This window comes from Panthera pardus, unplaced genomic scaffold (assembly GCF_024362965.1).
Source record: "Panthera pardus isolate Hobbes unplaced genomic scaffold, ASM2436296v1 HiC_scaffold_13, whole genome shotgun sequence".
Classification (NCBI taxonomy): domain Eukaryota; kingdom Metazoa; phylum Chordata; class Mammalia; order Carnivora; family Felidae; genus Panthera; species Panthera pardus.
The window spans coordinates 117,863,948-117,881,229 of record NW_026526688.1 but is presented as its reverse complement, the minus strand read 5'-3'; the positions used below and the strand labels follow the sequence as shown (position 1 = coordinate 117,881,229).

Below are 17,282 nucleotides of genomic sequence, written 5' to 3'. Positions count from 1 at the left end.
TAATTCAGGATTTTACAAACTATTCTTTCTTAACATTACCTATTTTAGATGTTTTATATTCATACATGTATATTTTAACCACTGTACATGTTTATATCAACATAAAAGTCCAAATTATCTAAAGTTTGCAATCCTTTTCTTCTACTCCAAGTTGGAGTGCAAGAAGAAAAACACTTATATACATACAAGAACTAAATATAAGCTGTATAAAGCAAATGTATTTACTCACTGGAAGATTTTTGTTCATGTTGGATGTTCATGTTTCCTTCCATGTTAATGAATAATAAGAACTGACTGACTTGTATAACTAAAACCCAGCAATAGGCATAGCTGAATCTGTGTGTTTAGGAGGTCTTGTTAGATGTTTTTCTCTCTGTCTTACGTCTAGGCTTGAATCTGTTTAGCTTTATTTTCAGGGAGATTCCCACTCCTGGGAATGAGCAACATGGTAACCAGGAGCTCCAGTCATACCGTATTGAATTTGGCAAGCTTAGCAGAAAAAAATGTGTCACCTTTTGCAGTGATTTCTGAATGGGGTTTGGAGAGAGAGAGAGGGAGAGGGAGAATATGCTGGTTTCGCTAGACATGTATGTTGTACCTATCGCTGAATCACCGGTCCATATATTTACTAATCAAGATGGGCTCATGTAATCCCTCCCTCACCGTCAAAGCTAGCGGTGTGAAATCAGTCTACCTGAACCACTGGGGCAGAGAGCAGAGGAGGCTCTCTCACATGTTGACAACAAAGAGAGTATGGATTTGAACACTTGGGAATACTGCCTGTTACTCTAACAAGATTACAGGCCCACTTACTGCGTATTTCTTCCTTCTCTAGCTACGAGATTGAAGTGCAGGCAATGATGAGAGTTTCTATTTCTCCATGTAGTAGTTATTGCATTTGCCTGCCCTGCATTTACTCCCCCATCTTGTGGTTTTTACTCCACTTTTCCTCTGACACTGATCCTCCTCTTTCAGTAAAGTTTAAAGTGATACATTTCCTAGATCCCTATATACCTAAGTGGGAACCAGAAGTCCTTTATGCAGGATTTACACTTTTCAACAAAGAACAAACACATTAAGCTGTCACTGCCATCCATGGTACAGCTTCTCTAAATGTGCCATCTTTGTTTTCATAGCAAAGTTGTTATAATCATTTAAGTGTTTATTACCTGTAGTTTTGTTATTCGATAAAATAATAGCATACAATGGGAAATATGACTTTGCTTTTCCTAGGAAAAACAAATATGAATTTTCTCATGAGCATAAAGTAATTGAGTCCAAGATGAAAAACATTAAGTGTGCTGAAACTAGTCAACCTTTGTCTTCAATCATACTCATTGGACCAAATCTGGTGAGATATAGGTTTGCAGAAAATACAATTAAAGAATCTGTGTGAAATGCATGTTAGAGTTGGTGGCTAAAATCTGGCTTGTATTCTGAGATTTTGTGATATTGTCTTACTTCTCTGAAACAAATAATCGCACATATAAACCTATAGCTAACTTCTACACAATCAATATTTGTACACATTTCTGTAAAGCAATGGGGTAACTCATGTGGACCCACAAACATAACGGTGTTGTGTGTGCCTGTGTGTTGTGTGTGTTTATGCATATACATGACTAATTAATAAAAACGGATCTTTCAAGTTAACCAAATAGAGTTATCACACAATTATAGAGAAATTAATTATCCTTTTAGGATTCCAGTGAAGATCTCAGTCTCTCTGCCTCCTCCCTCCTGCTGCTTCCTTGCCCATTAACCCTTCAATAAAACATAATGTAGTAGACCCTTATCATCATTTCCTCTTCTTTTCTCTCCTTTCTTCTCGCTTTCTCTTTCTTCTCTTTCCCCTTCTTCAGTCCTTCCTTGCTACTCTTCTTGCAGTTATTTTTTATTTTTATTTATTTTTTGAATGTTTGTTTATTTTTGAGAGAGAGAGCATGAGTGGGGGAGGAGCAGAGAGAGAGGGAGACACAGACTCTGAAGCAGGCTCCAGGCTCCAAGCTGTCAGCACAGAGCCCATCGTGGGGCTTGAACTCATGTACCTGAGCCGAAATTGGATGTGCAACCGACTGAGCCACCCAGGCATCCTGCGTATTTTTTTTCCCTTGTCCAATGTCAATTTTCCTTTTTGTTTATATAGTCATACTCTGATTTTCCCTGGAAACATACTATTCTTTTGTTCCCAGTAAATGTGGTTGGAAGAGGCTTATCTCTTCCTAAGCATAGGTTAAACACAACTTTCATATTGCGTTTGCATAAGATTAGCCAACACTTCTCTGTTAACAGTGACTGGCTAAGCGTGGAGCACATGATCTAACTTAGGCCAACTGGACCTACCAAGAATTATTTCTGGGATTTTTGCTGGATTTGTCTGAAAAGAAAATTTTTCCCTGTACAAGAATTCTTAGCAATGGAAATATATGTTTAGAGGTGCTAGGGGGCAACTTAAACAGATGAGGCCTCAGAATACAGCTGACTAGGAACACTATGGAGACAGAATAAGATAAAATAGTGTGATCCTGGCTTTAGTCTGTTCAGGATCTTTCAATTTTTCTCGGCTAATGTATTCCCTTTTTTCTTATTTAAGCCATTGCAAGTAGTTACACTTTCTACTTTCTTTAAGGAGTAAGTAACTATGAAATAAAAGATTATGAACAGTGCCATTCTCAGAAACTGGGACTTCATTTACTCTTCTAAAAAATGCGAAGACTAATTATATTGACTCTATCCTCTGACATGGTGGTTCGAACTTGGCATCTCAAGAAAGGATGAGAAATTTGGGAATGAGGTTACGAAGACATGAATACATTAGTTTTGTTATATTAGCTGTTATTTATTTTTCTATACTTTTCCTATGCTAAATTGTAACTTGACTGTGAGCATAAAGCAAGGACTGACAGTTTACTTCCTCTTAATGCTTTAGGGCTTCTGGTGAAATGTCTTTTCAAACTATAACCCATAATTTAAAAACATATTAACTCATTATTACTCGCCAGTCTCTGAGTAAACCAGTAAGTAGTTTAGAAATCACTTTTTACCTACTTTTCTTTTTAAAAGTAGATAAGACAGTCATCTACTATGTAAGTGTCAAAACGATAAAAAAAAAAAAAAGGCTATTCAGTGATACTCCAATGGCACTGAATAGCTTCGCTGCCACTTTTTCACTTTGTGAAAAAGTTCACAAAGTAAGACATATTAACTTCATGTCATGAATAAAATGCAAATTTATCTTCCAATTACAATTGATATTCTAGAGTTTACTATTGGTGGCAGCTGTAGGGACAATTAGAGAATTCTAATTAAAGTTAGTTGAAGCGGATGAATCCTATACCAGATTCCTCCATCTGATGCAGTTTCTAACTTTTAAAAACAGAAAAGGATCGACAGTCACTTTAAATCTAAATCAGGAGCAGGTTTATTTACCTATTACACGCCACTTCCACTAATAACATAAGGAATGAATACATAGATTATGTAATGGAGGATATAAATGTACAACACTGGCAGCATGTGTGATGATTACCGACAAGAATTAATCAGCATTCCTCATGCCATACACAATGCAGTTAGAATAGAAACAGCAAATCTGTTCAAGTAATGCAAACAAGCTGCATAAAAGGCTAAACAAGTAAAAGTATATCATCAGCCATGACTCAAATTACATCTTTAAATTGTGTGCCAGCTTCCCTCAAATTGGCCATTGAAGAACCCGATCTCTGACAGACTTTACAAACTAGAAAGTACTACATTTTCTCAGGTCCACAATTTTGTTATAGTGTGGGAATACATTTAGTAATTCAGCGTGCAGATTCACCCTTACTTGATACAACAGCTAGGGTGCTGTGGATTTTTATGTGATGTTTTTCTCATTGATGAAATCGGTTGATAAACCTCAGAAGTTCTACATCCATGGTGACAATGTTGCCCAAGTTCCTGAAGCAAGTGTAGATTACAGTTGTATCACTAAATTATTTTCAACTCACTTTTTTTTTTATTCTTGACACTTCATAAGATCCTCCACATTCTCCACCAAACTGTGAAATCAGGCTCTTCAGATTTTGTTGCAGTCATTGCTGGTTTCCTTTCTTGTTCTGGATATATTGAGGTTCGTCAGGACTTTAATGGACTGAAATAATTAGCATTCGGTTCTTTCGGATTTGGATCTACTCACTGTTTAGTCCTCAGAATGTGGTAAGGATACAGTGGTGAACTTCTCATATGTAGAAATTTCTGTCAAATGGTAGGTTTGAAACGGAAACTCTGGTCTAAAGAGATTCTAGTACAAAATGCTTTCTCTTGCATACAAAATATAAAGAAACACTTCTCTCTTAACCACACTCTCTGTAATTCATTTAGGTTGTTAATGAAAATATGCATGACTAATTCTGTGAAGTATCAATGGTAAATAACAAAAACAATAAGTATTTGAAATTTCAACTCTAATATTGTTATACTAATGAGCTAACTTCTTCCCTTGTGAAGGAAAGTTTAGGCAAATTAAAATCTTATTCCTATCTCTTGACTAGGAGTCAAACAACTTAATTCCAATTCTCAATTTGTAGTTTTAACGTCTATCCACTTTCTGTTCAAACATTTTGGTCCCTGAGATGTTAAATAAGAGATAATAATTTCATCTCCTTTAATGGAATTGCTAACAAAAATTTAAGAACAGAAAGATAAATTATGTGATATCAAGTACAGTAAAATTACGCTTATTTTTAATGGTACTAATCCTGGTCTTCATCAAACTCTGAACTTGATGTATTTCTATTTATGTTAAGAGAAAAGTCATGTGCAATCAATGCATTAGAATGTATGGATAAACATAAATAGTAAGTGCAAGCTTTTGTGTGCAATGGAAACAGGAAAAATTGAGGGGGATGGTCACCTGTGAATGAAGGGTAAGGATTGGGCTAACTAAAGGTTCAAAGAGTGGTGCCTGCGCAGTTCAGTTGGTTGAGCGTCTGACTCTTGATTTCAGCCCAGTTCATGATCCTGTGGTCCTGGGAGTGAGCTCCATGCACAGGATGGAGACTGCTTAAGATTCTCTCCCTCTGTCTTCCTTTGCCCCTCCCCTGTGCTCTCTCTCTCTCTCAAATACATTTTTTGAAAAATAACCTCTAAAACAAATAAAGGTTAAAAGAATACAGGTTACTGGGATGGGGGAAATGGGAGAGTACACCTGCAGAATTTTCCTTGGGTTTCTATATCTTCTCTACCATGGTCAGTGTGGAAGATAGTCACTGATCCAATAATGATTACAATGAAAATGGAAGTATGACTGTGGTAGGTGAGTCCAAGATCTCAGTCCTTGTCCTTCCTCTCCCCTATCCACACTCACTCCTTTGATAAGCTCATCCAGGCTCATTATTTTTAAATAATTATTTTTGATGTTTCAATGTTATTTTGATGTTATTCACATCAAAACCATGGGCATTGGGGCTCCTGGGTGGATCAGTTGGTTGAGCCTCCGACTTCGGCTCAGGTCATGATCTCACGGTCCGTGAGTTCGAGCCCCGCGTCAGGCTCTATGCTGACAGTTCACAGCCTGGTGCCTGCTTCAGATTCTGTGTCTCCCTCTCTCTCTGCCCCTTCTCCGTTCATGCTCTGTCTCTCTCTGTCTCAAAAATAAATAAACATTAAAAAATTAAAATAAACCCTGGCATTATTAATTTTTGTCTTACATATGTAAAGCCCTGCCTTGTCTACAAATGCTATTTCCTATATTTCAAACTATATGCTGAGTTCAACCTCTTTTTACAACCTCCACTGCTAACATTCTAGTTTCACCATCTTCTTTCACTTAGGTCATGGAAATGTCTGCACCACAAACTGGTCTCCCTTCCTCCGTTTATGGCCTATGGCCTACTCTCAACACAGTAGCCAAAGCTGTCCTTTTATATTATACGTTGGATCATGTATCCCTCCCATCAAACACTCCAAAGATTTCCTTTCTGCTTCTGAGTAAAAGCCAAAGTTCTTAACATGATTCCATACAATCTCGTCACTCTTACTTCTCGAACCATAGTTCCTACTATTCTCTCTCTTACCCATTGCACTCAAGACACAATAGGTTTCTTGCTGGCCCTTGAAAACTCCAGTCCCACTCTTGCTACAAGGTCTTTGTACTTCCCATTCTCTTTGCTGGGTTGGCTGTTTCTAAGATATCCATATGGGGTATTTATTTACTTGCCTCCTTCAAGTCTTACCTCAAATGTTGCCTTCTCAGTTCGACTTTCTGTGACTATCCATTTAAAATTCCAACTCGTCCTCTCACACATTCCTACTCTCATTCCCACTCCTTATTTGTACCCATGGTACATATTACCTTGTGGCATTGATATTTGTTTACTTCTTTGTTTTGACCTCTTTCTTTGCGCTAGAATATAAGTAAGTTCTATAGAGGAGAGGGTTTTTTTTTGTCTTATTTGCTTATGCATATATTGTAGTTGCTTGAATGAGTGAAGGGCACATAGTAAATGTATAATATCTATTTATTGGATGAATTAATTCATAAATAATTCCTGTGAAGAGATACAGGGTACTTTAAGGGCCTGTAACAGGTGAATTTGACAGAGTCACAAAAGTTAGAGAGAACTTCCTTTTAAAGAGTAAAGCTTTCGTGAAGTTCTGAAGAATGAAGAGCCATTACCCAGAGGAAGAAAGTGGGAAGGAAGATGGAAAACATTAAAAACAATGTTAACAAAATGTCCTGAGGTGGGAAGAGAAGTGTAAGTGTAATCCCCGTAAGTGTAAGGATTAGAAAAAAGTTGAAGCAGCTGGAACAGAAAGAGAAAAAAGGACGACATGATACGTGATGAGATTGCAGAGCCAGATCACAAGATCCTCACAGATGACATTTAGGTGTTTATTCTACGAGCAATGGGAAACCACTGACAATAAGCATAGAATCACACGAACTCCGTGTGTGTGTGTGTGCATACTCAGGCTACTGCATAGAAAATGTACTGAAGACAGGCAAGAATGAATTGAAGGAGAATGTTGTGGTAGCTACTGAAGAACAGGCATACCTCATTTTCCTGCACTTGATTTACTGCGCTTGACCGATTTTTTTTTTTTTTGGGGGGGGGGGGTTACTGTTGTTGTTTTACAAATTGAAGTTTTATGGCAACACTGCATCAAAGCAAGACTCTTGGTGCCATTTTTCCAAAAGCATTTGCCCACTTCATGTTTCTGTGTCATATTTTGGTGATTCTCAGCATATTTCAAATTCATTATTATTAATTTGTTATGACGATCAGTGATCTTTGATGTTACTATTGTAATTGTTTTGGGTACCACAGGCCACACCCATATAAGACAGTGAACTAAACAGATGCATGTTGAGTGTGTTTTGACTGCTCCATTTACCCATCTCTCTACCTCTCCTTGGGCTCCCCTAGTCCCTGGGACACAACAATATTAAAATTACACCAATCAGGGGCGCCTGGGTGGCGCAGTCGGTTAAGCATCCGACTTCAGCCAGGTCACGATCTCGCGGTCCGTGAGTTCGAGCCCTGCGTCAGGCTCTGGGCTGATGGCTCGGAGCCTGGAGCCTGTTTCCGATTCTGTGTCTCCCTCTCTCTCTACCCCTCCCCCGTTCATGCTCTGTCTCTCTCTGTCCCAAAAATAAATAAAAAACGTTGAAAAAAAATTAAAAAAAAAATTACACCAATCAATAACCCTACTATGGCCTCTGAGTGTTCAACTGAAAGGAAGAGTCACACATCTCTCACTTTAAATAAAAAAAAAACTAAAAATGATTAAGCTTAGTGAGAAAGGCCTGCCCTAAAGCTGAGGTAGGCTGAAAGCTAGGACTCTTGCACCAAAGAACCAAATAAATTAGTGAAGGAAAAGGAAATGTTCTCGAAGAAAATTAAAGATGCTGTTACAGTGAACACATGAATGATAAGAAAGTGAATCAGGCTTATTGTTGATATGGAAAAACGTTTGAGTGGTCTGGATAGAAGATCAAACTAGCTACAGCATTCTCTTAAGCCTAAACCTAATCCAGAGCAAGGGTCTCACTCTCTTCAATTCTACAAAGGCTGAGAGAAGTGAGGTAGCTGCAGAAGAGAAGTCAGAAGCTATCAGAGATTGGTTCATGAGGTCCAAGGAAAGAAGCCATCTCCGTAACATCAAAATGCAAGGTGAAGCAGCAAGTGCTGATGTGGAAGCCGCAGCAAGTGCTCCAGAAGATGTAGAGAACATTGTGAATGAAGGTGGTTACGCTACACAACAGATTTTCAAGGTAGATGAAACAGTCTTTTACTGGAAGAAGATACCATCTAGGACTTCAGTAGCTAGAGAGAAGTCAATACCTGGCTTCAAAGTTTCAAAGGACAGACTAACTCTCCTATTAGGGGCTAATGCAGCTGGTGACTACCCATTAAAGCCAGTGCTCATTTACCATCTCCCAAATCCTTGGCCCCTTAAAAATTATGCTAAATCTACTCCATCTGTGTTCTATAAATGAAACAACAAAGCCTGGATGACAGCATATCTGTTTACAACATAAGGTATTTTAAGCCTACGGTTAGGGGAAAAAAAAAAAAAAGTTTCCTTTCAAAATAGTACTGCTTATTGACAATGCACCTGGTCACCCAAGGGCTCTGACAGAGATGTACAATGAGATTCATGTTGTTTTCATGCCTGTTAACACAACATTCATTCCACAGACAAGCTATCAAGGAGTAATTTCAACTTTCAAGTCTTTTTATTGAAGAAATACAGTTTATAAGGGCATAGCTGCCACAGATAGTGATTCCTTTGGTGGAACTGGGCAAAGCAAATTGAAAATCTCTGGAATGCCATTCTGGATGCCATTAAGAACATCTGGGATTTATGGGAAGAAGTTAGATATTAATATGAATGGGAGTTTGGAAGAAGTTGATTCTAACCCCCATAGAAGACTTTGAGGGGTTCAAAACTTCAGCAGAGGAAATAACTGCAGATATGACAGAAATAGCAAGAGAATTGATATTAGAAGTAGAGTCTGAAGATGGGACTGAACTGCTGCAATCTCACGGTACAAATGGATGAAGAGTTGCTTTTTATGGATGAGCAAAGAAAGTGGTTTCTTGAGATAAAATCCATTCCTGGTGAAAATGCTGTGAAGATTGTTGAAATGACAACAAAGGATTTAGAATATTACATAAACTTAGCTGATAAAGCAGCAAGTGGGTTTGAAAGAACTGTTTCCAATTTTGAAAGAGGTCTACTGTAGTTACAATGTTTCAAACATCATTGTTTGCTACGAGAAATCATTCATAAAAGGAGAATCAATCACTTGGCAAACTTCTTTGTTGTCTTAACGTAAGAAATTGCCACAGCCACCCCAACCCTTGGCAATCACCACCCTGATCAGTTAGCAGGCACCAACATCAAGGCAAGACCCTCCGGCCAGCAAAAAGATTACAACTCTCTGAAATCTCAGATGATGATTAGCATATTTTAGCAATAAAGTATTTTTAAATTAAGGAATGAACATTGTTTTTTTTTAAAGAAGGAATGCTGTCACACACTTAATAGACCACAGTACAGTATAAACATCTTTTAAATGCACTGAGACACCAAATTAGTTTGGCTCGCTGTATTGCAATATTTGCTTTATGGTGGTCTGGAACTAAACCCACGATATCTTCAAGGTATTCCTGCAATCCCCATGAGAAATTATTGCAACTTAGACTAGGAAGGTAGTATCTCTCAGGTCTTTTGAACTTTGTCTTTTTCTTTCCTGCAACTCCCATCTCTTTGGCTCACTACTTTACTCTCAGGTTTGATATCCCAGGAGTGCTCAAGGCTTGCCCTCTTCTTTCAACCGTGAAGAATGTGAAATTCAAGAGCTTCACTCTATCTCTTCTTGCCACTCCTTCACATGATGCCTGCTCCATTCACAACACTTTCCACTGTTTTTATTTATTTGTGTATTTATTTCAACCATTTGATTGAGTTCCATGGTGATGGTAAATGTGTCAGGAATCATGTTTTATTCATCTTGATATTCCCAGTAGCTGGCACATTGAAGATACACAATAAAACTTGTTGAATAATGAGGAATTAAATCAATTGCTGGTTTGCCAACACACACACACACACACACACACACACACACACACAATATTCACAACGTTCTTCTTATTGCTGCTCGGTAGATATCACGAATTTGGGGGGGAATGCAGGCTTTTTCCATATGGTCAAAATATATAAGCTATGGATTAAGTCATCTATTAGTGGTTGGATGTGCACTTGACACTCAAATATACATACAGATAAATAACCGAATAGTATATAAATATACCTAAAATGTAAAAATTATATAAAGGGAAGTAATGTATTTGGGGAACAAATTGTATACATAACTTTGAGTCCAGTCCCTTAAATAACTGAAAGTAGGACATAGTGAACTGAAGTAAAAGCACTTAAGACCAAAAGATTCCAGGTAGGTTCCCCACACTTTCTGATTCCCAGAGAACAGATTAAGTATTTTAAGATGCTGAGTCATCAAATTCAATTGCAATGGCACAACACTGACACTCTTAGCCATAAAACATGTTTAATGAGACCTACACTGATCCTTAACTACTTCAACTCTGCTGCCTGAAAAAACCACACACACATATGCACACACAGATTGATCTTTCTATATCCACCCACACACACATATTAATTCAACATTAATAAATAAAATTACAAATTATAAACATGTACCAATAAAAGTTATAAACAAAATCATAAGGCCATTCATGCAAACATGAGAAAAGTTCTTGAAGGATACAATGAATACGAATTTTCAGCTACCTGTCTTATGATGGTACCAAAAGTAAAAAAAGTATCATTTAACTGTGTTCTTTTCTAACTTCCCTTCCAAATTGTGCAGGTTTCCTGAAGCCATATAATTTAGATAGAAGATCACTTTTCAGAAAAGTCATAAGCAAGTCATAATTCAAACCAGGCAGTCAGATTCTCCTACCATCTAAATACTGGACAAGTCATGTAATTCAGTCTTGTATTAAAAATGCTTTACATGCAGGATTTATACAGGATAAGAATAGCTTTTAAAAGTACTGTTCTTGGAAAGAGATCTCTACACTGCTTCCAACTTGTGAAATTATAACACCTGGTACCAGAATGATTTTTGTCTTAAGTAACATATGATAAACAAAGCATTGACTTAGACTAAAGATAATTTGGTTGACATTTAATTTTATATAAGTACATTAAAAATAAGAAATATTGCTTTAAAAATTGGCCAAAATATGTGAATTGCAAAGGACACAAAGACAGATCTTAAGCCAAGATACTAGAAGATTAGAAATAAAATTGCCAAATAAGAATACATTTTTTTCATAACTACTCTACTTATGTAGGGCATGCAGATAAAACAAATTTGTGTTCAGCCTGTTTACCTTAAATAACAATTTTCACCATTAAAAAGAGACAGAATAAAGACAAGAGTAGAAATAAAATGGAGAATAGCTTCTGCATAAAACATGCAAATAAAGATAACTTTTACCAATAAACACTCTTTAAAAAAATACATGATTTTGCAGAAACCATATGAAACTGTTATCTGGCTCAACGTCTAAATAAGGTATAGAACTCCTCCCCTCTCCCTTCATGGTTAATTCAAACTATTTTGGAGCATTATTCTCTTATCACTACAAATAAACCTTACTTGAAGATTTCAAGTAAGGAAAGTATTTTCTATGAAAACCCAGTTTTATATTTTTGCCCTATTGTTGCTTACTCCAAAATGTAATAAACAAGCACAACAACTCACCTGAAAATATTGCTGAGTATCCAGAAACTCTCGTAATTCAAGTTACCTAATTCTTCTTTCGCACACTATGCGATCTAATTCTGTTGCCAGGGCCAAGGTATTTTACATTTGCGGTATTATACTAAAAGAACACACCCTGAAATTTATAAAATCGACAAACATCTTCTAATGTGGTATTATTTTCTGTGGACATGGACTCTTTCAATTGTTTGAAGTTCGGTGTTTGCCATCATATTAAGGATTTCCAAGATATAAAATTGTGTTCTACATTTCTTGTAGTTTATGAGGCATCAAAAAAATTAGAGCTTTGTTCTGAGAAACAGTGAGGTAAGTAGGGGTTAAGCACATTCACCACCAAAACAATAAGCAGCGTGGGCAGACCATCATATTCCATAAAAAATTTTTTAAAAAGTACGACAATAAAAAATTTAATCTCAGAGTATTGCTGGGAATGGCTGAAGATAGAATTCCAGTGTTGCACATTTCTTCATGAACTTTAATGCTTTCAAGTATTACCACCAGGACTTTCCATTCATGGCACAAGGGATTCATGGGATGCTTTCTCCTGGCACACTTAGGATGGAGAAGGAAGGAGAAAAGTTTGGATACATTCATTTCTTCCTCTATTTAGGTGACCTTTTAAAGCTTTCAACAACAACAAAAAATATCCTCTAGAAATGTGAAAAGAACCATGTTCTTCTTTTTCCTTTTCTTTAACTCTCTGAGAAAGACAAAAATCTATGAGGAAAAACAAAATGAACAAAACTGCCGTATTTTATGAAAGATTTATATACAGTATTCATTCTGCTGACATAAGGGCAAGTGTAGAATTATACACTTGTTTTATCATAAACAAAATTAGATTATCAGGATCACATGTCCATGACTTAAATTCCCACAAATAAAAATTTGTTCATGGAAAAATAGAGATATTTTGAATACTAAAGTCCTTTATTCAACAACACAGAAATTTCACAAAAACAACTTTACTGGGCAAATCGAATGTGTTTTTTTTTTTTGTAGCTTTTTTTTTTTTTTTTACAGTTTTGTACATGCCCCATAAGTAATTTTCTTTAATAAATACACTGTTTTCCAAAACTGCTTTTTTTTTATAATTGCACAAGCATACATACACCTTACACAAATATCTATTAGAAAATTTAATAGATGACTGCACAGTTCAGAAGAGGGGAACACTGAAAGGAGTACATTTTGTGGCCCACGTTCCTGAAATCTCAGACTTCCTTGCCATTGTGAAAATGGAATCCCTCCGAACATAGTAGCTGTCTTTTATTCACTAGGAATACAGATCTCAGTGTGAAACTGCCAAATTTAATAAAAACAAAATGTGAAACATTTAGCTGTTACATGAGAACCAACTGTTTGATATCACTGTGAATCTAACCATGATCAAAGACCCACCACGGCTTTTTGCTGAACATATTTGACCCTGAATAGTGTGTTCATTTAACTGCTTTCCCTTGTTCATTATTTGATTACAGATACTATCGGCCTAAAGACTTTGTAAGCTTTAGTATTAATTGTACAACTTACATGCCAGGGGTTCTAAATGAAAGGAAGGGGATATTCCTTTCTGTAGTGATTGCTTAATAGGAATTCAGAGGAAGCCCACCATGTCTTGTTCCCTGTGAATGTGTATAGAAGGAAGTTGGCTACTGGGGATTAAGCAACCACGAGATGCTCTTAAATACTCTTACACTGGAGGAAGACTATCACTGTTTTCTCTCCTAAAGATGGACACATTTCTGATTTGTAACTATGCCTCCACTTGGGAACAGACAGGCAAAATCCATCAGAAAGCCACTTTGGTCTGAAGGCCTGGAAAGAGGGAAGTTTGCATGATGATGCTCTTGGGATGTTTAGGGTGCCGAGTGACAGCTGACAAGGAAAACACTTCACTGTACTATGTACCAACATCCTACGTATTTTCCAGCTCTCCCCAAATGCTTACGGTATGTGCGTCTTCTTATCTCCTTACTTCGTAGGGAAGGTAAGACATCTGTGTATGTAGATCTCTCTTACAAAATTTTAATTGGACTTATCCGATATGCAATTTTTAAGTTGTATAGTCCGCCATGATCTATATTCTGATTGCCATGTTCTGAATTTTCTTGGTACTGAATATGAAGCATACAGCAAGAAATTTTCAAAAGTTACATGTCATTGGGTATTTTAGAATCATGAAAAATGTAAACCTTTAAATAGTTCCCTTAGGGTTATAATGACATCCTTTACAAGTTCTCAGTATATGGACTTACAGGGAAGAGAACCAGAGGGAGGCTGGAAGAGTAACATCTTTCTTCGACATCACCAACGAGAACGTTTATGCACCCTACATTATATAAATAGAGTTTTACCAAAATCATAAAAAAATGGGTGACGTAAAAGAACAATATCGAGAACAAAAACATGTAAGAGAATTAAAGAAAAGCTGCACTTCTCCATTTCCATAATCAACATTTTTTCATTAAAAAATTGATTTGACATGTAAAACACCACATTTTACAATATACAGATTCATTAGTTCTTTAAGAAAACAAACAAAAACACATCGAGACATGCAATACTAGCATGTATTTTAGACTCTCAGTACATTGCTGTGCGATCTTTATCCGTTATTGTATGCCTGATACAGCCCGAATGGACATTTGCTTCAATCCTATAGTAATAATCGTCGTTTTCCAAATAGCAAGGCAAACTTACCATTCAAGTGTGGAAGTAAGTTTTCACTTACTTGTAATTATTTAGCAAATTGGTTTAAAAGTAAGTAAAATCAAATAAAAGTGGACAAGAAAGAACTCCTATAGTTCTCATTGGTCCCACAGCAGAAACAGAAATTCTAACTAGAAACCCTCAAAGGAATATACATCAAGCAGAAAGCTATCTCAAAATTAACATACATTTTAAGCACATTTTAGCTTGTGATTATTTAGTTTTCTTCTTTAAACATGGATAGGTGTAATATATAATAAAATTTCCTTAAAAAGGCCATTCAACCATAAGTGGAGACCTTGCGTTCATATTCTAGGCAGGTTTAGTCACTTGTTTTTCACATTGGCATTTGCAGGTGACTTCTCCACCCCTCCCACCCATGCTCTGATGAGGAAGTGCTCCTTCTGTGTTTTTTAAAATCTCCTGTGATATTATTTCCCATTCACAACTACAACTAGCCTCTTAAAATTATTAATCTGCTAGTCTTTCTAAAACTTTACAGTCCTTTTCATCACCCTTTCTCTTCTCAGGTTATTTTCCTCTGTGTGATCCATCTTGCTAACATTTTTCAGCAGGCTAGTGGATGTTATAGGCTGAAGTAGCTGGCTAGTGGATAAAGAACAAAAGTTACAGTAACATGGCAACTTCGATCCTCCATGTATTTTCACTAAACTCTATTTTATTCCTAAAGATGAGAATAGACTTTATAATCTGGCAAGAAACAGAAATGAAATAAACTCCCTAGGTATCATGTCATCACAAGTAACGTATCTGTCCTCCTGGGACAGACTTAGGAACCTTGACTGCCTTAAGAAAACCAAATCCTACGTGAAAAGGTAGCACAGATCCTATGAAACATTAGCTTCTTTGTGTTTGGGGCTGTTTGCATTTATGGAACTCCACAGAATGTGGCCCTGCCTTCTCAGGAATGAAAGCATCAAGTGACAAAAAACGGGAATAGGAGCAATGGAACATTCCACTGAGGGCCTAGGGGAAGGCCAGTGGTCCAACTGGGAGGCTATGAGAAAAGGAGATAAAAAGAGATTTAAAAGCCTCACTTCTATAAATGTGTTTAATTTTTTTAACTTAAAAATATACCTAGCCATGTCTCAATGCAGGAGGTCTTTACGTAGTCAAGTTTTAAAAGAAACTACCCATTTCACTTCATACATGGAATTAAAACATTTGGATACATTTTATCAAAAGTTTCTTTTTTCCTACCAAAAGAAAAAGAGAGAGAGAGAGAGAGAGAGAGAGAGAGCAAAATTTAAACAAACAAAAAATACATATACCCCATGCTGGGCTGAGAAAAAAAATCAATCATGAATTTCTCCCCTAAGATATGATACTTTTCTCTGTATCCTAGAAAACACTGATTTAAAAAAAAAGTTATACAACTGATGCTGCATGTTCCAACTACTGTGAGTACTCCGCCTTACAGTGCAACCCAAGACAAGTCAACTACACTAAGTATTTGGGAGGTATACCCTTCTGTACAGCTCGTTTGTAAGCAATGCAAGTGCATAACCACTACTCTAATATAGTGCTCAAAAGATTAATTGAAACTTTCATAACATCTTCCCCCTCTTATAACAATACAACTGAAGGTCATTGCTGGATGCATCATCATCTTTTAGTCTTGCAAAACTTGGCATCAAGTCTCTACGGAAAGATGCATGGCAAAACATGCCACTGCTGTTGCTGCTTCTAGAAACAACTGGCAAAAAATAGTTAAAGCTAAAATTTATTGCTCCAGATTTAACTCGCAGAACCATACTGTTGTGTACAAACTGTTAATCTCCATAGATGCTCAGACATGATTGTCTCCTTGTGTCTAAACACACAAAATACAAGCTGCTATCTGTACAGTTTACAGTACCGAAACACATATATTTGAAAATGAAGTATAGATATGTACTTTGCAAAGATACATGATTTTACAGCAGGGGTTTACCCAAACTTATTTTTTTACAGCCACTTTCAAAATAGACAACAACTTCACTAGTATAGCTAAATTACATCAAAGAAAGAATCAGTGTATTGAAAGTAAATAGACTGGCCAATTCCCCAAACTCCCAGATTATTTTTATATGTCTTTTTTCTTTTCCTTTGTTTTGTTTTGTTTTGAAGAAACCCCTATACATAAAATGAAAATAATATCTGGATATTTTCTTCAGTGGTGGACTAAGCAGTTTCTTAAAACAAGACATTAGTTTGCCCTTCACTTCCAAATGCCTTGAAAATAAGATATACTACTGCTTTAAAAGAACCATCGGAATGCTTCAGCGCTGGGAACAGGTGTTCTCTATAAAAAAAGAGCAAGAAAACAAGTTAAGCTTTTTTTCTATGCCAATATAAAATTAGATTTTTCTCCTTTACACTTCAACAATATTTTTAGTCAGCAATACACAACATAATGACTTGTATATTTCAACATTTAATAAAAAAAAAATGCTCAATCTTAGAACATTACAAAAATTAGAATATTGAAATTAATGATAATTTACTGAATATAATGATTAAAACACATTAGTCTAAAAAATACCAGAAACACAGCCTAGAACATGGATAACCATCAGAATAAATGGGAAGGTTGAAGCTGTTAATCAATAGTAGGAAGTCCAGCCAGAAAGTCTGTATCTGCTGTGTACCTATGCACCTCTATGTAAGGTTGCTGCTTAGAGAATTCAGTGAAGTAGTTTCTTTATTCTGGGGAATTTCTTTTATAACAGGACAACAACAAATATCACATCGATGTTAC

General features: G+C 36.4%; 1 protein-coding gene and 1 pseudogene across 3 annotated transcripts in view; one reads left to right on the top strand and one right to left on the bottom strand.

The window, feature by feature from the left end:
• The first annotated feature begins 7,695 nt into the window (after nucleotides 1–7,695).
• On the top strand, nucleotides 7,696–9,453 carry LOC109247597 (tigger transposable element-derived protein 1-like; annotated as a pseudogene).
• Nucleotides 9,454–9,583: 130 nt separating this feature from the next.
• CXXC4 (CXXC finger protein 4) overlaps nucleotides 9,584–17,282 on the bottom strand; it is a 49,307-nt gene continuing 41,608 nt past the window's right edge. For all 3 annotated transcript variants that reach the window (XM_053901368.1, XM_053901366.1, XM_053901367.1), the window contains one exon: nucleotides 9,584–16,826. In XM_053901368.1, the coding sequence (XP_053757343.1) occupies nucleotides 16,782–16,826 (45 nt within the window). In that variant the 3' untranslated portion in view covers nucleotides 9,584–16,781. The remainder of the gene's footprint in view (nucleotides 16,827–17,282) is intronic.